The sequence below is a fragment of the Pieris brassicae genome, chromosome 7 (assembly GCF_905147105.1).
Source record: "Pieris brassicae chromosome 7, ilPieBrab1.1, whole genome shotgun sequence".
Taxonomy (NCBI): domain Eukaryota; kingdom Metazoa; phylum Arthropoda; class Insecta; order Lepidoptera; family Pieridae; genus Pieris; species Pieris brassicae.
The window spans coordinates 8936660-8960336 of NC_059671.1; the positions used below are offsets into that span (position 1 = coordinate 8936660).

Here is a 23677-nt window from a genome sequence, read left to right on the forward strand (position 1 = left end):
TCTATATAAGAATGCTTGAACTGACCTAAGTCCAACTCAGCAAACAGTTAAAACTCATAATACAACTTTGACTATATTCATATTCATTTAACTACTTCACTAATATTAACATATTACATAAATGATCAAACTAGTTTAAATATAACATTTTTCGGGATTGGAAGGTAATAATTATAGACGCACAAATTATCACCGAAATATAAGAAAATCCGTGTTGGAGTTTGAATATGTAAATAATGGCAGGCAACACTTGTCCAGATTAAGCGACATTTCTAGCGCCTTTTTAAACTTGTTTCTTTTTATATTTAAATATTCGAAATGATTTAATCCTAACAGCTTTTGTGAACACGCTACTCAATGTCAATATGTATTTATTAGTAAGTCTGTTGTTTTTGGGGTGTTTACTCCGTGGTCTCTTGTATGTACCTCTACCTGGTATAAAATCCCAATTATATTTGTAACAATACAGTAAACCTTATATTGTTAGTTAATTAAAGTCGATTTTTCATAATATATACAATCCTTGGTTGGTAATTGGCGGGAATCCCTCCCAACATTAATCGAGACGAGACCTTTCTCAACGGACACTGTAAACTGTTATATGTATACACTATACTATTTATTGTTGCTGTTGCCAATTAATTCGTATTCTTTTCGTCGTAATATTTTTTAATTTGCCGTATCTACTCTTATAGTGAATCAATACAGTTGGATATAATGGAAATGCCCGTGAAGAAAAAATCATACACTAAAAAAAAAAAGGAATAGGACAATTCCAGTTAATGGCCATGATACTATAGCTACGTGACGCTACTGCCAAACCGAATTTTATGTTAATATATATATGCGACATCAGAAAACATTCTGGAACCAAGAAACTTAAATTTTAAATGGACAAAAGTCTTTCGTTATACGAATCCACTCACGTAAATGTTTTCAAATATCTAGGAATACAAATATAGTATTTTAGTTTAATAGGGAATTAAATGATTAGTTTCTGTGCCTCACAGACGTCCCCAACTATAACTCTTAAAGTGTTCCTTACGTTTCTTTCACCGTACGAGCGAGTATAAAATATACACAAAGAAAGTCCATGTTCAGCCAGGGTTCAAACCTACGAGCTCAGGAATGATTACGCTAAAGTAACTATGGCAACACTGCTCACCTTTTTTCGTTGGTATTAATTAAGTTTTTAAATAACCTATAATTTATACTTTATGTCTGTCAAGCACGACGTGGGAAATGTGCGCAGATATCAGGTTGGATATAAAATGAGGAAAATATCTTTTTAACCTTACACGGTGAAAAATAAACAACAGCGTCTTTATTTCTTATGTTTTATTTTCGTGTTAGAATTGGATACAAAGAGCATGTTTCGTATCAAATTTAAAAATACTACAATAGCACAAGGATAATTGTACAATAATAAAACTGAAGCATTCTGGACGAAAAATGCCAATTTCAGAGGCATTTAGGCACATACAACTTATAATTAAAATAAAATATAAAACTAAAAACAATAATCATTCCCTTAAAACATTGTGATGTAAAATACAAAATCAAGTGTTGCCATAATTAAATAATGCAATAATCATGTAACTATTTACATCAAATTCAAAACTTTAATGATAAAGCTGCCAATTTTAAATTGATTAGCTAAAATTAGGAATTAAAAATTGGTAAAAATAAATTGATTATCAATAAAATGCGGTCTTAAATTAATTTCTATTTTGAAAATAGAACTTAGTTGTCACTTAAATAATTACTTTAATACTCAAGCAAGCTGGTACATAAAAAAATATTGCAACTAAACTAATTGTATGAAAAATTTCCACTTGAATCGTACAAGTGCTATGGCCATTAAACTTTTGTACTAAAATTATGGTAAAATATAAGTAATACAAAAAGTCGTACAATTTAAGTACTGCATATTACAACATTGTCAAACTTAATATAATTGCCAAACATTCGTATTAAAATTGTAAGGGCAAAATATAAATCTTACGTAAATATAAAATGCAATAATTACTTATAAAATACGCTTACAAGAAAGAATAAAATTTACAAAATATAATAAATTATTCCTATACGATATATTAGTACAAATTGAAATTGGGGCTAGTAATTAAAAAATGTTGTCACATACAACATAATTGTACAATGACAGCGCATACAATGCTTTCAAACATCCTTGACAGGTCAAATATTCTTGACAGCTGACATTGGACATTCAAAGTCACATGCCCCAAAACATATCGGATATAAGTAAAAAACAATTGATCCAATCGTTAAGGTATGTATTAATCGGTCGACCAAAATATAATTCGATTTGAACATCTATTCTCGCGTGAATGTCCAACATTACATTGAAAGGTGGTTCGTCAATTTTTAGCTTTAGGATTCGGTGGGCGTAGCGGCGGGCGGAACGGGCACGGCGAGTGGGGACCTTTGCCGGTCAAACATTTCGAGGATCAGCTTCGGGTCTGTTCCGGCTGGGACCGTCACGGTTCCCGTCTGTCAGACAACCATCATTCAGAATACCACGTCACGCTCTTCTCGACAACGCGTGGCGCTCGCAAGTGTCTGAGTTCTGAACAAATTTTGACTCTTTATAGGGAATATGCATGTTCATATCAAATAGTTACAATATCATTGCATGAATCACTTTAATATCTATTTATTAAATAACCAATATATCATTTAAAATACTAGAAAATAGCTCTACAATCGTAAATAATATAAAGGCTTTATATATTTCGAAAAAAATATTTGTTGCACAAAACACTGCAAAAACACTGCACTTCGTTCTCATAGAAATGTAACATTAACATATATATATACGACATTTATTTATTCATCGTAAATAATCTAAAATAAACTCACGCATATTCCATATTCTAAGAACTTGTTTCTTTATGAACTAAATGAAAATGATTCGACACTGGACACTAGCGGACGCCACATGAAGGTTAGTTAATATTTTTGAAATGGTTAGTATTTGTTAATTACAAGGATAATGTCGTGCAAGTCTGGTGCATCATTCCGATAGAATTTTTCCACACATAATGACGTGTACTGAATTATGTTTTATATAAACCGTAACACAGATACGGTGTCGCGGAACTACTTGAGTATATTAATCATTTCTTGGCGTACGTCATTGATATACTTTATAATTGAATGGCTAGTCCAAAGAATAACGAAAATTTTACCACGATTATATTGTAACTAAAGTTCGGTTCAGAAATGTTTGCGTCAAACTCGTTTCTAGCCGATATCTCAAGTATACTATGTTTTATGAAAATTGTATATATAAAATAATAGAAATTTATATAGTAATGTGCTAAAAATAATAATAATCAAACAATATGCTACCTTTGACTAAATTCTATTGTTATGGAGTATAGTTGACAATACAATGCAGATCTAATTTATTAATATATTTAAAAGAAATTTCTAAAATCATCACGTGCAATAATATAGTATGTTAGAAATATAAATAAAATATTATTACAATATTATCAAGGAGTTTTTATTAAACACATCAAACTAAGCTCATATAAATTGTATGAAAAAAAAGTATCAACTGAATTACGTAGGGATTTTATCATATAATCACTTGCATTTTGAAAGGAAATGTACAAAAATGTGTCAGACCATAGACTGATAAATTAGGCATGAAACAGACTATATTTTTTTAATAATGCGTACAACTATTTATAATTAATTATTAATAGTAAAATGAAATTAGTTTGATGAAATATTGTTTTGACAAAGCCACCTTTTGCACTCAGCAACTGAAAGTTCATCTAAAACGACAAAGATTTTGAACTTCATCATGTTTTGTTCTAAATATTTTAAGGACCCAGTATATCGTCGTAAGTACAAAGCTATTGAGGGGGTTGTATGTCTATGTAGCCCCATTGAGGGTTAACAAAATAAATTAATCTGTCATAAAAGGGTGTGGCTTACACGTATTTTATAAAGCGTTTAAAAGTGGTTTTGTCAAACAAAGGGAATATTAAAGCAAAGTGTGGGATACCTCAATGCGCGTGATGACTCCTTCCTCGCGACTGTGCTCTAGGACTACAAACAAAACATAAAGCGCCAGTCAACAACAAACAAACGTATAATGGTATATGAAGCGACAAATTAATCTAATCTGATTTTAATATACAAAATATCATCAATTTATTCTTGAACTTTCAGCGAAGCAAATATCGCCGTCTCTGTTTGTAGACCGTGTAATGAAAGAGACATGTATATTTTGCACATTACAATCATTAAACTGAGCAAATTCTATTTGATTTGGAATCGTAAACGGGTAAAAGCGATACTATATACTTTTAAGCTTCATATCACTGTAAATTTCAAAATCTACATAAAGAAATATATATCATACAATTTTTTGCCTCCTAAATATGGTTACATTTCGTAGCGCTAATACGAAAATGTCTTCAGTAAGATTCAATCAAAACTCAATATATTTGTGACATGCTGGAGTCGTACTTAGTCGCATTTATCAAATTCGTCATATTTTTATTATTTTGTAAATCTTTAGAAATTTTTATACATTAATTATTTCTTAACGATAGTTTATGTGAAGTTCTCGATATACTCGACGAAATTATTTAATTTAATTAAACATAAATTGCTATGGAAAACTTTAGCAGCGCTCCGTGGGCATGTTTTGAACTAAACACGTGGAATATTATTCGCATTAACCATATGTATGGAAAATCTATTACTCTCCGAAATTTGTCCTAAGGCCCATACTCACTGTTTTCTGAAGTGGTGTTCGTGGTGGTGGTGGCGCCATCAACATTGTTTTCGTTGACAGTCGTTCGAGTCGTCGTCTTAACCACCATTGAACTTGTGTTCACTTGCGAATTCTACAAATGTAATATGACCGTCAAATCTACGTAATAAAGGTAAAAGTTATAAAAAAAACTCAATAACAATAATATATTATAAACAGGGGTGTACGATAGTATTGACTTTTGTTAACATGGCTTTTACACATTAAGAAAACACTTTTTAAACGGATTGAAGCTATGTATTATTATTATAAACTTATAATTATTTACATAATTTTTTCCGACATTTCGCGTGCGTCGTCACGGTGACTGAAGACAAAAGGTGTTGATTGGCAAAAGTATCACAGCTGTAGAGAAAGTTGTGTTATCTGTATTTATTTCCCCGGAGTTGATATAAAAAGTGTTTTCTTAGGGATGTACGAGCCAAGTATTTCCATTTTGCTCTCAGGCTTTGTTAGTTTTATAACCTAAATAGAACGTCCGGAGTATAGACAGACGCAGGCACTCTCTTCGAAGTCACACTCAAAATAACTTTATTCATATAGGTAACCTTATGAACGTCAACAGATAAGATCTTAAATTGATTCTAAATTTACATTCACTACCAGTTCGTAAGTCAAGGGCGTAGAGCGGACAAGAAGTACTGGCAATAAACTCTCCGTCACTCTTTTTACATGCTACATTTCGAGTCATACAAATTGTTTGAACTAAAGCAAATCAATCCCAAGGATTAGGATCATTTAAATAATCGTCCAATTTATAAAAAGCTTTACTGATCCATTTACTTTTAACGAGAGCTTTGAATTTCTTCAGTGATAATTCTCTAATTTCGCTTGGGAGGTTGTTGTAAAAACGAATACAATGTCCATATAAAGGGTTTTATCTTCTGGAGCCTGGTTGGTTATCACCTTAGTTACGTTTGTTTAAAATAGTTTTTTTAGAAAGGTGTCTCTTTAAATTTCACTAATGAGCATTTTAATATTTAATATGGTCCAAATGAAGCATTACTTTCAACCAATCAAATAATTAACAGTTTCAGCACTAATAAGGGTAACAGTTTGTCTGTTACCCTTATGTTTGAATTACGTAGGGTACAGATTTTAAATCTAATCGTATTTTTTATTAACCGATATTTTAAACAAAAGTTCACCAATTTCACCTGTGCGTATATGATATTGTTGTAACATGTAAGTGTGATAAATTATTATATTCCAATTTAGAGAACAATAGTTTTTGAGACATATCCACGTATTTCTGGTTAAACGTATAATATTGACAGGTATTTGAAGTCTAAATAGCTTATGGGAAATTAAAAATACCTGCAAATTGATATTCAGTTCCGGTGGTACTTCGGAGGTGGGTTGGGTGTGATCCCTGACTGAGTCTACAGTGATGTCGGCTGACGCTGCCGTCACGTCGTGAGTCGTTTCGGCTGTTTCTTCCTGCATACATACATGCATAGTTAACTAAGTGTACAGGTTTATACTAAAGTGCACAAAATCCCTGGTAAACATACAAACAAAAACATAAAAAATTAAAAGATATATAAATCATTGTAGATTCAGCGAAATTTGAACTATATACATAATTCTCTTAAACACGTATACACCTCGGTATTTGAAATACATTGAACACTGGAGACGAACTGAATGGTCAGTAATATTCGTGATTAAGTCAGCCAAAGGGCTTTAGACTCGAGTATATTTTATATTTTAAACACGAGGCACCTTGTCTATTAGAAAAAATATCACAAAACATACGTTATGCGAAGGCCATGCCTAAAAGGTTTGTTTTTGTTAGATAGAGTCAGTCTGTGTTCAAATTCAGTACCGAACTATAATAAGTAATAACGTAAGACTTAACACAACAAAGAAACTACTATAATAAGCTTTTATACTACGCGCTCTAAAGTACGAAATGTATCAAAATTGGGATGATAACAAGTATCGCTTGAAAGTAACAGAGTAACAACGCTGGAACCACGTAGTTCCACAATAACATACTCAAGACTCCGGGCACCCCCTGAGTGTTAAAAAAAACAGTGAAGCTCCAACTTTTTAGGTCTGGGCTCAGATTAGTAATCATCTTTCTAAAAGGTAAGTAGGTGGTCAGCCATCTGTGCCTGACACACTTCATCGTCTTTTTTGATTGTCGCGATGTTTTCACCGTACGAGCAAGTCCAATGGTCCACAACGGGAATTCGAACCTACGACCTCAGGGATGAGTCGCACGCTGAGCAATACGTAAACCAACATTGCTCTGCCACGAGTGTTTATTACATAGTAATGAATTTTGGACTATACCTTGTGCTCTCCATTAGTGAGTGGGGTCTCTTCGGCCGCACTCTTTAAAGCTAATGCCCAAGGTGAAAGGCCCACGTGGCATTGTGCTATCGTCACCTAAAATAATACAAATATAATAAACTTTATTTCAAAGTAAATTCTACATTACTCTAAGGGTATTTATTTATTTCGTAATCCTACTGCTAACATAAATTACATATAAAACAAGAATTATACTAGAGACATAGACGAAGATGAAATACATAACATATACAAAACAGTTCAGACTTTTACGAAAGAATAAAATCAATAAAAAAAGTGCGTGCGTACAAAGTATACGTCAGAAGTGTAACTTCTTTGTTTCTATTATTACTAAGGTAAAAGCCCCAATAGATGATCATGTACCAGTATATGATCACTTCATATATTTGTATATATTCACACTGTTTACACAATGTATACGTGCTAAAGATAATATAAATAAATAAAAAATCTGCTTTAATTTTATTTACAGCACAAGACGTTATGCGACTGAATTGCCATGTAACGTTCTAATATGTAACTACTAAACCAATTCATCAACTATTAGCATTTATTTTTTCTCGATCTGCCTTTCTCACTCTCATGCGCCGCCTACAGAACTCACTTTAAAACTTATTAACTATATTTAACTAATCCTAAAAGAAAAAAGTATAACAGTTTAAATAAGATATAAATTAAATACCTTAGTAGCTGACAAAGTTATTCTCTGAAGTTCCGACGATGAATGCAAGTAGAGAGCTTCGCCACGTTTCGAGAAACATAAAGTTGAAATACCGCTGAAACAATCAATATAAGGCTCAATAAAACCGCTTTATTAGATAAAAAATAGTCCCTACATTAGTCTCCTAAGCTTTTTTGTGCCACCGTAGCCTTTCTAACATTTAGACAAATTTATATTTTTGGGATCACTCATCTCAATCAAGTAACCAGGAAAGATGTGATGGGCAAGCCCGTTGGTAAACACAGATTAACCAATGAGCAATCAGATCAGAATGTCTGGCAAAACAGAAACGTGTCGAATGCTACAAAGAGCCGACTTCTCAGAATTTTGTTTTATTTTCCATATTTTTGTACGGTTCAGAGTCCTGGTCAATTCGTGTTGGAGGAGAATGGGCTGCAAAAAGAACCAATAAGTCCATACTCAATCAACTAAGAATCACCAGAAGACTGTCGACTATCATTTACAAACGAGTGCTTAGCTACTGTGGCCATATTGCCAGAAGAGCAGCAAATAGTCTCGATAAGTTGGTAATGGTAGGGAGGAGTAAGGGCAGCAGAAGTTGGGGTTAATTGTCTATCCATTGGTCTGACTAGGTAAAGACAATTATGGGTCTCAACCTCCCTAATGCACTGATAGCTGAAGATAGTGGTGTGGAGATAGCAAGTCCATACGCTTAGGTCTTTTCAAGGCAAGCACGTGCGAAGAGCAAGAGAGCCTTTCCAAATAAAATTATGTAAAAAACACATTTTTTTATTAAAAATTTATTTGTTTACTTAATAAAGTTAAATAAGAGGATTTAGGAAGAAATCACTCATACATAAGGGAAACAAGTTATTCAAATTCATAATGTCATATGTCAGATCTGTCAATCTCATGTGACAGCTGACATTGTAAAGCACTTGAATTATATAAATAATATAAAAAGTTTATATCCCTTAATTGGTTATTGTATAGTAATAATAATAAGTTGGCCTTTGCTAAAAAAACGGCACACACATATCTAGTCAGAATGAGATGATTGTAATATAAATGTACATAAAGTACCGGAAATAAAAGGCGTTATTCCACTATTAATAATAATAAATCCTTAACTTGTATAGTAGTACAAATAAAGTAGAATTAAAAAGAATAAAATTATAATATTAAAATATCAATTAAAACACATTATTTATAAACTCATTACGTACGTTGCACTTGCGAGTTACTCTTTGGTTTAGTGTAATTCCTTTAAGATTGTCTATCAGACTCGTACAGATTAAAAAAAAAATCATATGATCATAAAATTCATGGATTGTCATAAAATATTATAATCGAGTCCATTAACCGTTATTTTTTATTGTTGCTTTGATTATCTTTGGGATTCCTTCTATTACTTTTAAGAGTTATAATTTAATTTGATTTATTTTGTTATTATTTGTTTGATAGTTTAGAATCATAACATAACGTACGAATTTACGACTAATCAGAGCAAAATACAGAGTGGCGTCGAGGCGCCGTCTTGACTTTGGACAGTTGGTTTTAGTTTTGATTGAGTTTTTTTTATAAAATAGAGGGGCAAACGGGCAGGAGGCTCACCTGATGTTAAGTGATACCGCCGCCCATGGACACTCTCAATGCTCGCGAGTGCGTTGCCGCCCTTTTAAGAATTTGTACGCTCTTTTCTTGAAGGACCCTAAGTCGAATTAGTTCGGAAATACTTCAGTGAGTATTTAATGGAGCGTTATTGTGATGAGACGTTGGACCGAGTTAGGTTTATGATTTGTGGTTGAGAAGCTTTGAACCGGCTGCTCGTCATAAAACTAAAGTGTTATTTGGAATGTTAAAAGGAATCAATCTAAATTAAATACTGTACGATAATTATTCGTGTCTTTTGTGATCGGACGTTACCCACATGACGCGCACTGAACCAGCTCATGAAGATGTTAATATATATTTTTATTTCACTTGAACTCACTTGATATCCTCCTTCCTGACGGCGGCAGCGTTAACTTGTCTCCTCAGATCGGTGGCGAGGAGCAGACAATCTCCCAAATTGGTGAGGCACATCAGGCACCACTCGCGATGTCTTTCGGAACCGCTTGCGCATTCAAACCAAGCGAATGATGTGCGTCGGACCTATTGAATATGTAAACTTGTAACGGAAAAAGAGTATAGCTAAGAGTTTACGGGACGCCCAAAGAGAGCACTTATCGCAACCCATGGTCACCTATTTTAGTGGATGCGTTGCCGGCCTTTGAGTGAGAAGTAGAGGAAGGACTTTTAAACAATTGGAGGTCGTATCTCTCAGGGTAGACGCCCACCGAGAGCCGATTCAACGGCGAACAAACATCGCAAAAGAAAATGTCTTGTAAAGGGAACCGTGGAAGTTCAATCAGCAGAAGTAGCAGCAGTTGTCACCTGTTTCTTTTCATCATTAAGTAAATACAATTTGAAAGAAAGAGACAGAACAGTATTTTAAGTAAGAGTTCAATTGGAGTTATTTAATTTAAAAATATACCATAACGACTTATCATAAAACGTCAGTAAGAATTGAATAATATTGTTAAACAAAGTATTTTCCATACGACATCGTTATCTTAATAATAAATGATACTTTGTGTTAAAAATAAACTAACCCGTGCTCCTTCGTGTGCTGTGAGCTTGTATTTGTTGTGCGGCTTCAGTGACGGCAAAGTGAACACTTTGAACTGCTCTTCAGATACGATCAGCACTCGGTGGGTTCCGCTCTCGGGCAGTGGGGCCACACCTCTTTCGACCTGCATTGTGAAGATTACGTAAGTAAACATTATTACTTGTATGCCTGCTTCAATAAGGAATCACAGTTTAATAGTTTGTAATTTAAAAACGACTTAAGACTTGGTAGATTTTATCATATATATGCATGGTCAAGGATTTACTATATTCATGATCATGCAGACTTTAATTTACAAATCTTACAGTTCTGCTAGAACTGTAAGATTCTAATTCATTTTCTAATATTTAGCATTTCCTATTTAATTTTAGACTAGTCGAGACTTGACGCAAGTTATGATTTTTTAAGAATTATGACATAAGTTTTATCATATTTTTTTTATGCCATTGGACCTGTGTTGTCTGAAAATATAAATTCGACCCCATTCATCCCTTCAAAAATACACTCACTTCTAACGGATCAGGTAAAGGTACACTCGCGCCATCAAGTACTGTGATACTTATCACGGGAGCTCTATGTTTTAATTGAATTTCTTTCGCTAGTTGACATGTAACCTGAAAAAATAACACGTAAAAATTAATAAAGAGGTCTATTTCCTCATGTCTTCGATAATACCATAGTATTTGGAACGTCACCTTCATTAAAATATAGAACAAAAGGCACGAGAATAGACAGCAAATGGAGGACTATACAGTTATTTTTTAAATTAAATTATTAAAGTGTATAATATATGTCAAAAACTTTTGCAGTTTTAAGGATCTTATAGTACTTACAGGATCTTCTTTCCGTTTATTTGCACCGGGTACGTTAATGGTGAACGCGTATACCGTCCCGTTATTCGTGCCCGCCCATAGTGTTGGTACGGAATGTTGTGCTGGAATTAAATACATGTAATTTTTTGGTGTAGTGATTGTGCCTTATTATTGTCGTCAGAAAATACATATTAGTTTACTTAGATAATGTACTGTACAAGGTGTACAAACGTCATGGCCGTAGCTGAGAGCAGGATACACAGATTAAGATTTGTTTATGGTCTGAGCGACAATACGACAAAACTTTTTTTATAGAAAACGGGCAAACGGGCAGACCGCTCATCTGATGTAAAATGATTCCACCGCCCATAATTCACATTGCCAGAGGACTCGCAAGTGGATTGCCGGCCTTTTAAGAATTGGTACGCTCAATTGATTGAATTGATGATCGCCTAATGCCTAATTATACTGACATATACTAAACTGAATCTAATACTTCAGAATTTAAGAAAAAGAACAAATGAAAATCATTATGTTTTATTTTTATATAGTAACTATTAGAATAATAGAGATTTCATTTATATTTTCCTTGTGTAAAGCACCATGTTTGACTCGGGAATGTGATCACTTTCTCCCCTTGCGAATAAAATTGTATTTATAAATGAATAAGCCTGGTCTCAAAGCGCGAACTGCAGAAAAATGGCTCTGCCAGCAGTTAACCCGCTAAAGACAAAGCGACTTCTAAGCCTCAACAGAACTAATCTCAATAAGGACAATTACGAGCCATTGTCTTCTTAATAAACATCTTTTTGTCTTGGGCGCGACAGACAGCCACATATGTAGAGGCTGTTTTAGTCCAGAGAAATCAGTCACCCACGTAGTTCCGGAATGTGAGTGTGGCTAAACAATGTGCAGAAATCTTCGGAGCAGTGAGTTCGCTCCGAGAAGCCTGTAAAGAGCCCAGGAGATTTCTGTGCCTCTGGAAGGAGCAAGGCTGGCACTAGGTCCCTCGTGTGAGTCTAAGTGCGGAAACTGAGTCCACAAACCATACCATATAGTTTAAGTATAAACTTTAGATTCCGTCTTAATAATTAAATAAAACACTTTTTTACCGGATTGAAGCTATGTATTATTATAAACTTATAATTATTTTTCCGACGTTTCGCGTGCTTTGCAGCGTGCGTGGTCACCGTGACCAAGTTATAATAATACATAGCTTCAATCCGGAAAAAAGTGTTTTCTTTAACCCTATTATTGAGGTAAAAGAGAACATTTAATATGTGTTACTCACTGTTAATAAGGAAAGTGCGTGCGAAGTAGAGACATCGAACCATAGAGCCAAAGGCGTCATCATTAGACCTCGCTTCAACGGCACGCTCAATGGGCTTCACGGCCTCGTCGTTCTCTGCTATCTTTTCGACAACCTTCTTGGCGGGCTGTAAATACAGATAATCATTAATTAAAAATAACCACATTTATGTCGTATTTAAAAAAAAAATTGCTTAAATAGAAGTGATAGTTCTACTGAATGTTGACTCTCATCCGTAGGTTCATCCGTAGGGTCGTAGGTTCGATCCAGGGCTTAACATTCGCTCGAACGGTGAAGGACAACATAGTGAGGAAACCGGCTTCTCTTAGACCCAAAAAGTCGACGGCGTGTGTCAGGCACAGAAAGCTGATCAACTACTTGCCTATTAGATTAACAAATGATCATGAAACAGATACAGAAATCTGAGTCCAGACCTAAAAAGGTTGTAACGAAATTTTTATTTTTATTTAAAATGTTCTATGCACATGTTTAAAGATATATCCACCAAAAAAAAATGTGATTCTACTGCGAAAGTAACTATACATGTACCTGTGCTGGCGATGTGGGACTAGCTGCAGTCGTCTGCCGTCTTTGTGAACGTCCTTTCCGAAGTCTTCTAAACGATTCCCTCAACGATTTCTTGAAGGATTTCCTTCTAGATATAGGTGTATCACCAGCTCCAGAGTGGTCTGAAGATCATTACATTTATTATAAAAATATTAACACCTTTCATAAAAACTAAATCAATCAACTTCACTGCAAGACATCTGCATTTATAAATGAACTAAATAGTCACACATATCAATAAAGCGGACTAAAGACAGTTCCGTGTTTGTTACCATTTATTATCAGAAACTATAATACTAAGCAATGTATTTTCTGTTCATTTTATACTAAGACAAATTTTGTGTTTAACCTAGTAATTTTGCCATATGATATAAAAACTCAAGACTGCTGTATACTTGTTGTAAACAGATTTGTTTGCTTAATTTTTGAATGTTATTTTTTGTAAAATTTCATTTCATATTCAATTTATGCATATTGGTTTAGTTGTGTACATGTCGCAGTAAAGTAGTTAAATCAGATAGTTAATTGAAAAGTTCCGTCAGTCAAGTGAGTGAACGAAACATTAAACGAGTTTCCTAAACGTTCCTAGGCAACAAGACTAACCTCACCTAGCCTAACCTTTTACAATAAAGCAAAACACGGAATTTCCAAGCTCTCAGTTCTTTACTATCACACCGAAATAACAAATGAAATAATCATGGCGGAGTCTTGTTTTCCATTGTTAATCAACACGCTGGCTTTCGGTAAGACAGATAGTTAAACGTTTTCAACGCGGCTTTATTTAAATCAAAATGCTAGCGGCTTGATTGAATGACGATATTTAATTAACTGTCTAGAGATTCAATTAACTCTCTGATTTAACTACTTTACTGCTACATACATACTAATCAGATCAAAACCATATATTCATGCAGGTAATTCAATATACAATACACGTTAAATAAAAACTGTTAATGTTAGTAGATGAAGTGCGTAGATCGACCGAGAAATTCTCTGCTATTCTTTCTAATCGACAAGTTTATTTTTGTTCATAAATAAAGTATAGTATATCTTACAATAGTGCATACCGGAAAACAATTACCAAATGAAAAAATACATATTTATAGACAAATCGGATTAAAATAGAAAATCTTACCATGTGGATTCAGCGTGCACTTATGTATTAGAGGCGTAGACGTAAACGCATCGATAAGGGCGAGACCGTGGGCGGTGCCCGCACAAACTACGCCCCACTCCCAATGCGCAGCCAACGATGTTATGGCCGCTGGAGGAGATATTTGGGCCACAGCACTTGCCTTAAACATATAAAATAACATCAGTGTATGAAGTAACAGTCAAGTTTTACATAACTTTTTATTTTTGTGTTTAAAAAAAAGTTAATACTTAATAAAGTTAAATATTGCAAAGTTTTGAATACAATAATTGAGATAAAATGCAATACTTTTTTGAAGGTCAGAGTGCCCTGTTCTATAAATCAACGGAACAACTGAACACCGTGCAAATAATTAAATTGATTTAATTAAAAATTTTATAGGCGATAGGATGATTTTTACCTGATATCCTTGAGGGAAAGTGAGCGCACCCGAACGTAATGTGAGTTGATCGTGTCCCTTCCATACAAAGCCATCGCGATCTGACACTATGTTCACAGATAATGACTGCAAATAAAAAAAATACCATAGTTTTCTATCAATGCTAGTAATAAATTTTATCCATATAAAAAAAATCTATTCAATTTTAGGCATCTCAGGTATCTGTGACAATTTCGTGATTATTTAGTAAAGCTATATGGGATATGAAATTAACAGATTATTCCAATAGAATCATAAAACGTAGTAACCGGGAAGAATTAGTACAATTTTAGCACGTTAAATCGACATTCTCTTCGTTTACGTTTCCGTATGCAAGCCACAACACAACCGCTCTATCCGAGTCCATGTTTATAACTGACCAAATCCGTCTCCTCTCATGCGCGCGTAGGAATTCTGTATCTGTACGCAGTACAAATCAAAACGCGCAATCTAGACAGGCTATAGACATATATGTTTTAACTTTATTTAATACAGGTTTCTTTAAGACATCACGTAATATTACGATCTAGCCTAACTTAAGACTAATAAGTAATTTAAGTCTAGGCTAATTTACTAATAAGGACATTTAACATAGAAAGCGTCCAATAACATTTACAGTCTCTATTACAGGGAAGACACTCTGTTTTTATGTTCTATTTTTTCACTTACCAAAATTAAGAAATATTTAAAATATACTTTCATACCTTTACTTCAGCGGTGGAAGGACTATTTTTCAAACTGGCCATCACTATATGTCCTGCTGCACCACCAATTGTCAGCATACCGGATAACGGGCAAAGTATTACCTGTAAGTTATTAAGACAAATCGTTAATGCAAATGTGTGGTGGTTTTTCTAGTAATTTACGATATTATTAATAAAGAAAATTCTCTCTTTATAAGAAATATAACTTATCTCTGAGCTGTTAATATAGTTGATGCGAAGGGACAGGCCGCTTAGTCTTTGATAAAACCATAAAAAAATTAAGAATCCTTCGGAAGAGAGTATCAATTCTATACACAGACTATGACATGTTAATTCGACGTAGAACTTACCCGTTTAACTGCGAGTCGCGGGTCATCGCTGTATGGGTCAAAAGTGCCGACGCGTCTGAAGGGAGGCCATTCTTCTTCTTCGTTTTGACTGTCATTATTCTCGCCGATTTCTTCACCACTGTAATATTTATATATTTACTATAATAACTTAAAAATTGGCTGTCAGTACGGTCGGTTCACGGACGATAGTTTTACGTGACAACGTCATAATATTGATGAATTGATTGCATACTATTGTGAATAAAATTGAATTATTTTTATTAAATTATCGCTATTTTGTACGGATCCAAAGGAGTGAAATGTTATCTACAATTTAATTGATACATTTTAACCAAAATTACCGCAATTGTTGTTGTAATAAACAATAAAAACGACAGTTCACGTGAAGCTGTGAGTTGTGTGTTGCCGCTGTCTTTGTTCTCCTGGGACGTATAAGCATATTAAGTGGAAGAGAGACAGATGAGGCGCAAGTGTACCATGAGCGTAACGGGACAATAATCGTGCGTGCAGCCGGCGTTCAGACGTTGTCACGTCAAAAGATGCAAGGTTATAACGCTATTGTTATAATGTCACCATTAAAATATGATAAAAATGGTCACACAGGTTTGTGTGTTTATATTGTTGTAATAGAAAGTAATGAATCCTTTGTATATAAAAGATGTAAATACCCACTAACTATTATTTTATAACAATAACCATTTTTTTTTAAGTAGAGCCCAAGTCAAGATCGTGTCTCGCATAAATCCGGGTGGGTTAGGGCTCCGTTCGGCCCTTGATGTCAACAAAGAAATCATATTATACCATCAAAATGGTTTCGAATTGTATTGCTATATTTGTCATCGGACTTAACAATTCAAAGTCATGGTCACTCAACTATGAGAATATAAAATATTAATTGTTTTTTTTTTTCGAACACTTATACATCGAGCACAGCTGAGACAAATTTGATGGTTTTGGATGGATTTGTCTCCGTCCCGAATAGTAGAATAGTATAAAAAAAATCCAGTACAAAGTGTTCATAAGTCATCTGTCAAATATTTTACGGTAAACTTTTCCATCAATAAAATATTTAAATAATGGTTACACAATATTATATAAAAGGATTGACTATATATTGTTTGTCATTAATTCATGCGTTCAGACGCTAATTATCTTTTGTATTAATTTTTTAAATAAGTAATGAACTCAATATGTAAGTTCAGCTAATGTAACAGGACATTCATAGACTGTTAGGCGGTACGAATTTCGCCGGGCAGTTCCCGTTAAAATACGTAAACTATAACTACTAACAAGATTTTACAGAAAAACGAATTAGCACTTCAGTAGTCAAAATCTACGATTTTAGATTCAATAAACGCACAAAAACGGGGAAAAAGCGAAGTGAAATCTACATTAGCTGATATATGAAGCTAAATTACCTTGCGCTCGATCGTTTCAGTCCACTTGAAGCAAGCATCAAAAAGCATATTAATTTTAGCTACATTTTAAGCAAATTCATGGATATGAAGGCAAATAATCATATCTAGCAATCGAATACGTGAATATATTTTAATTTCGTATAACTACAATTTAACATTTATCATAGATTAATCAAAATATATGAATTATACTTTAAAACATAGATTAATTTAATACTGTGAGATGTACCATGCCGTATTTTTAATAATTTTGTTGATGTTATAGAAAAACAATTATAATTACAAATACATAAATTATTTATTGTCAACGCGAAATTTAGTTTGAAAAATCCAACCACTTTGAATATAAACTCGAACTGACCTAAAGAGATGCGATGTGGTATATTTGTACAAGGGCGTCATAACCACGCCGCTGACATCCCAGAAGCGAATGGAGCCGTCTTCGTGGCCAGTCAGGAGGATTTGACGGTCGGCCGATTCGCTTGGCTCCACGTCACCACCGGATATGGGCCAAGCACTGTCTGAGTATACATCCTCGATTTGCTTCTCACCTGGTACATTGAAATTAACCTCTTCAATTTTGTCATACTATTTTAATGACCTGTATAAACTAAGGCTAAGTCACGGTTATAAGAAATCAGATATGAGACTTAAAAAAAAATACTATTTTACCGATTGGAAATTAAAAATTTCTCATTAAAATGATCAGTACAAGTGATTACAGACTATTCTTCTATGCTTAGTTTATCTAGTATTTATGCCCGCCTTCCACAGCGAGCGGAACGGCCGTCTCCGCTTTGGTGAAAGCACATGTATGAAAATTATCGTTACGAGTATAGCGGAGTACGTAATGGGTCCGTTTCGCTCGCAGTGGAAGGCGGGCATTAAATCAATATTAAATTCTTAAATTAATTAATTCATTGAAAATAAAACTTATCTACCAAGATCTGTATAAAAATTGATTATTACATATTGATTGTATGTACTCTCGTGAGTTTCATACATTCCTCGCAATATTTACGAGGCATATATTTTTATAGAAGTCATATTAACAATCAACATTTCTATGAATCCGGGTTTAATAATCTTGTACTTGTATTAGATGTAAATAAATTTCATTCAAGTTTAATTCTAAATTTACGATTGTGTAAAAACATATCTGTTGTCCTGCTTATTTACCAGAAAAATTACATACGTTGTGACGTTGAATATACTCACCGGCAGCAACAATATTATCGTAAACTGTATCAGCCACATTGTCCACAAGGTACGCGGTTGTGATAGCACTGGCGTGTATCGACACGAGATAGGGCAGACGCAATGGCCGCCATTTTGCATCGCATAGATCTATCACCACTAATTCTTCTTCCACTAGGACCACCTGAGGATACAACATTTTATTGATATTTCGTTATAGGTCTGTCATAGTAGCTCGTCACTTTTATTTCAATTTCGTTACATTAAAATAAAAACAAATTATTACAAATGGAACGGGCGGTCTTATCGCTAACAATCGATCTCTTCCAGACTACCCTAGTAAGGAAAATCTAAAAAAGAAATATTAAAAGTAAAGTACAAAACCAAATCAAGAAAAATAGTGGTTTAGGTGGGGGCCAAAAGGTGCTGGATCCACCCATACTATATCTCTGGTATAGCCTTTTATTTGATAGACTCACCAAGGCAGCGGCGACTTGATTTACAGTTTGCACTTGAATCTGAGTAGGAGTCTGTGGACGATCTTCTTGCAAGGGCGTTCCATCTGGTGGTACCGAGGTAGTTGTGAAGAAGTCAATCACCTGAAAGTATTTTCGACTAGTTAGTATTTGCTATAAAAATATTTTTATGACAAAAGGCTAGATCCCATTATCTCTGCGAGCAGTCTAAACTGAAGAACAAAAAATCGCTAAGATAAATACAATTACTTTTTTTTATAAAACAGGAAACGGGCAGGAGGCTCTCCTGATGTAAAGTGATACCGCCGCCCATAGACACTCTCAATGCCAAAGGGGTCCCGAGTGCGTTGCCGGCCTTTTATATATGTCAAGAGAGATTAATATTCAAAGTTAACTTTCAGTTTTTCGTGTATATATTATTGCAATCAATCTATTGAGAAAATATAGTCTGTAACAAAGATTATAATAAATATTAATAGCATACCCGACTTGTAAAGTCAAATGCGACATGTTTCTCGCCTTGTTGTACTGTCACGGTGTATTTATCTGAATACGATGCTCGGGGCATTCCACCTGAAAATTTAAATAATAAATTAGTTTAGTTTAAATACAATTTCCACATTATTAAGTGTAAATATGATAATATAAATTATAATTAAAAATAACTGTTTGTGTTGGCTACTTTCGTTTATATTGTTAAGTGTAAAAACAATGACAGAACTAATATTTCTACTTATTTATTTATTAACACTTTGTTGCACATAATATAAAAATTGAACATAACTAAATGAAAAGGAGGGCAACTGGCGGCCTTATCGCTTTCGAGCGATCTCTTCCAGGCAACCACCGTGAGAAGAGGAAAAAAATGTATCCAATTACATAAGGTAGGCAAGAAGTGCAAAAATAAATATTACACATAGTTATTATGACAAAGCTTAACAGAAAAAAAAAACACTAAACTAAAAGAAGGATACATATGAAAAATTAAAAGTGCACATGAATCACGATAATTAAGATCAGTCCACGTCATTAAGTAGTTAGTAAGAAAGTAATTCAGTCAGTTCTACGGATGAAACATTTATATATATATATATATAAAAGTGCGTACGTACAAAGTACGACGTACGTAGTGAACAAACAAACAAATTTTTAAGTTTAGTTCATATACATACAAATCGAAATAAAACTTTTGATTTCCGAGACTTCGAGGGAGGGAAAAAAGAAGATATGTTAGGAATTTCATTAATTCAATTGTCATTAAATATTAATTGTCGAAAATTAATAAAAAATATAAATTTATTTCTTCGTTATGTACATTATTCGACGCGATTTCCATTGATATTGTTGTGACTAAAGCATTACGATAAATAAAATATGCAATATAATTTCATGTTTCAACATTATCTAAATATCTTGTAAAACTAGCATCTATTGTCGTTCTACTCTCGGTTCCATGGCTTCATGCTACGTACGCCCTATCTCACCCTCTCTCTCAATCGATCTCATTCGCTCCTCATTATTATTATTGCGTTTCATAAGAAGTTCAACTTCAAAATCTAAAACATGACAGATTGCCATTTATTTCACAATCATTAAATTAAATTATATATGCATTTTACCTGCATATATAATAATCTCGTCCCCATGAACACTATTTCTATTGAGTATCTTCGTAATCGCCTTGCAAGGGTAAGGCCCGTAGGGCGTCACGGGCTCTTTGAGCGGACGATCGCTGGACGCGCCCGCAACCTCCCACGTTACGTACGAACCGTCGTTATGGGACGATGTGAAGTGCTCGCCTGGAATTAAAAAAAAAACTTTTTATTAAACAATATTATTTACCTCGGTAACGCTTTAAAAATTAGTTAAAAATACATATTAAACCGATTTTGATGAAACCTGGAATTTTACTTAAGTTGGAATATCCTTTATGTAATCGAGTAATTTGAAATTTTTTGGCAAACGTGTTTTGTAGCCTAAATATATGATATTATAATATATGGAATATATATATATACCTTCGTCATTCCAACACAAGCTCTCCAACTGCTGATTGGATACAAAGGTATGTGTAGGTGTTGATGTCTGTCTATCCCATAGAACGACTAAGCCCCTGTTGTATCCAATTAAGATTTTGGTCGGAATTTTCGGATGTTCACAAACAGATTCCACGGCACCAGGATTTACTTTGAAGTCTTCTGGACAGCTGGAAAATAAACAATCACAGTAAGCTAATTTATTTCAATTATTATGAACCGTAAATTCTGCAGCAGTTCTACAGAAAAGGCATTTGATTTCGTTTCTCTGTAGAAAATAAAGAACTTTTAGAAATTACTTCTGGTAATTATAGAAGTTTTATGTAAGTTGTTGTATGTTGTATTATAATTTGTAATATCATCATCACGATAAAAATATGTTGTATGCGAGCTATTCATTTGAGGTTGATAATACATTCAGTAACAATAATCATATCGTTCAGAATTTAGGCTTAATATCAAGCCTAAGCAACTCATACAGGGGTAAGCGGTAAAGCGTTCTTCGTAGAAATTTTAGCTTCGTTTCCCAATCCAAGCCAAGCCAATCCTTCAACAGTACTCTGTTCTGTTCTGTTCTCAACAGAGTACTGTTGAAGGATTGGCTAAAAGGAGTTGACCATTTTCCGATCTGAACCAATTCTCCTTCAAAAAAAGAGCGTACCAATTCCGGCACCGACAACGCACTTGCGATCCTTAGCAATGTGAGTGTCCATGGGCAGTATCACTTAAACAGCCTGCTTCCCGCTTGCCTCCTGTTATATAAATAAAAATCCTGTGTGTTTCTAGATATAGGTTAGATACCTATCTATGTTAGGTACCCATGGAGGTACAACTGCAAAACATATACTCACTTCTGCATAACAACATCTTGATAAATGACATCTTCGCTCATACTAAAACTGCCTGCATCAAGGGTGTAAATGTTTCCTCCCTCAGTACCAAGTAACAAATTCTTGCCCGACGACTCCATACACATCGCTGATATTTTCTTATTCTTGCCTTCGAAAGCATGACTTTTTAACTCCACTAGTGACTTCTCATTTATTTCCCATAGGTGTAGGCTGTTGTCGTCGCATAGTGATATTAAACGGCCGGTTCCTGGAATTATTAATTGTTATGTTTAAAGCAAAACTGTATAAATATAAATAAAATAAATCAGTGGAGCTACATTAGGTCTCAGGCCTCAAATTTATATATCTGTTACATGATTATTCAACCTAATGGGCAGCCTCCTGTGCCTGACACACGGCGTCGACTTTTTGTGTCTAAGGCAAGACGGTTTACTCACGATTTTTTCCTTCAACATTCGAGCGAATGTAAAATATATAAAAAAATGTGACATAGGTGCACAGCCGGGATCGAACCTTACCAACATTTATTTTACCAACCTTATAATTAATTATTTAAAATATTTCGCTATGTTTGAAGACAAGCTGTCGAATAACACAATAGTTATTTCTCGTCTGATTCGCAAGTTATGCACTCATTCGAATACTACAAAGCTTATAATTTTTTTATTTCAAAGTTTGTTTCTTTGCCTTTTCAGCAATATTTTATCTACGTTGACGTTTAAATACTAACTAATAATTGTTAGTTATGCATGCAATTGTATTAAGAAGGATACAATAACAATATTATGTTCACAGAAAAAAATACGAAACACGAGGCACCAAACATCTCACGCGTGATTTAAATGCTCTGATATTGATTTGGGTGATTTGTAATAAGAATTATCGGCGACTGTTCCAGTATAACTAACTATTTATCTTCGAATCTGAACGCTATTGGGTTGCAATACAAATCTTACCGGGTATAAAATGTATTTGCGTGACCGCCGCGTCTGGGTTTGTGTGTTGTCCGTACAGCTCGACCCCAGGTCGTCCATAGACCTTTAGGGCGCCCGTGGCTGTTCCGATAGCCGACAGCCTGAGTAGCGGATCCCATGCTAGTGCTGACGCTCTATGTGGAAAGCCGTGTTGTACTGTCTGAAAAACCAAATGCTTCATTATAATTTTTGATATTAGAAATAATATTTTGTGAGTTTTTTCATTATTAACTATGAGTTATGCATGCAACAAGCTTTTTACTATCACAATATTTAAGGTAAGGATAAGGTAATTGAAATATAAATCTTGTGTATGTTTAAGAAATAAAAACATACACCAGATTTATATTTTTATTACCTTAAAAAGGTATGCATTTGAATTACTAAGTAATTACTACTACACGAACTCGTATTGTCAAATAAGTTTGATTGATAATTCAGACTTAAGCAAATACTACAGACTACTGATAGGAGGAATTCTATCATGGTGTAGTATCAAGTAGTATAAAATATAGCTCGTATATAATAAAACTAAGGTATTTTATACAAATATACAGAGGTATTAGCGATATCTCAGTAGAATGCGAGAACGACCCCGCACCTTCTCTAACGCGGCCTTGTAGGAACTACCTGAGGTGGTTTTAGTGGGTATTTCTCACCCAGTCTGAACAGAGATTTTGGTGTGGGTCTCGAGTCTAGACCCACATACGCCTACAACTTTCGGGGTCAAATGCGCAAATATATTTCCATTGCGATGTCAAACTAATATAAAAGCTCCTGATTTTATAATTCTAAATAAAATTATAATAGACACATAACTGTAATGTGTCACCATAGCCTATCTTTGGTATCATGATTTAAACATAATATGAGCCTTTATTATACCAACAAAATGATTTTTTAAGTGAAGTAATTTTT

At 34.1% G+C, this 23677-nt stretch overlaps 1 protein-coding gene across 5 annotated transcripts in view; it reads right to left on the reverse strand.

Moving 5' to 3' along the window:
- Positions 1-1321: 1321 nt before the first annotated feature.
- LOC123711683 (lethal(2) giant larvae protein) overlaps positions 1322-23677 on the reverse strand; it is a 50907-nt gene continuing 28551 nt past the window's right edge. For 2 of the 5 annotated variants that reach the window (XM_045664377.1, XM_045664375.1), the window contains exons 3-26: positions 22742-22919; positions 21786-22032; positions 20917-21104; positions 20518-20697; positions 19383-19471; positions 18902-19021; positions 18444-18606; positions 17587-17776; positions 15808-15925; positions 15458-15559; positions 14736-14840; positions 14318-14477; positions 13165-13304; positions 12598-12742; positions 11328-11428; positions 11004-11108; positions 10478-10618; positions 9817-9977; positions 7824-7917; positions 7121-7216; positions 6137-6259; positions 4781-4892; positions 4043-4086; positions 1322-2514 (exon numbers count right to left, since the gene is read on the reverse strand). In XM_045664377.1, the coding sequence (XP_045520333.1) occupies positions 2395-2514; positions 4043-4086; positions 4781-4892; positions 6137-6259; positions 7121-7216; positions 7824-7917; positions 9817-9977; positions 10478-10618; positions 11004-11108; positions 11328-11428; positions 12598-12742; positions 13165-13304; positions 14318-14477; positions 14736-14840; positions 15458-15559; positions 15808-15925; positions 17587-17776; positions 18444-18606; positions 18902-19021; positions 19383-19471; positions 20518-20697; positions 20917-21104; positions 21786-22032; positions 22742-22919 (3222 nt within the window). In that variant the 3' untranslated portion in view covers positions 1322-2394. Of the gene's footprint in view, positions 2591-4042; positions 4087-4780; positions 4893-6136; positions 6260-7120; positions 7217-7823; positions 7918-9816; positions 9978-10477; positions 10619-11003; positions 11109-11327; positions 11429-12597; positions 12743-13164; positions 13305-14317; positions 14478-14735; positions 14841-15457; positions 15560-15807; positions 15926-17586; positions 17777-18443; positions 18607-18901; positions 19022-19382; positions 19472-20517; positions 20698-20916; positions 21105-21785; positions 22033-22741; positions 22920-23677 lie in introns of all 5 variants that reach the window. The other 3 variants (XM_045664378.1, XM_045664380.1, XM_045664379.1) reach the window with 3 other exon arrangements.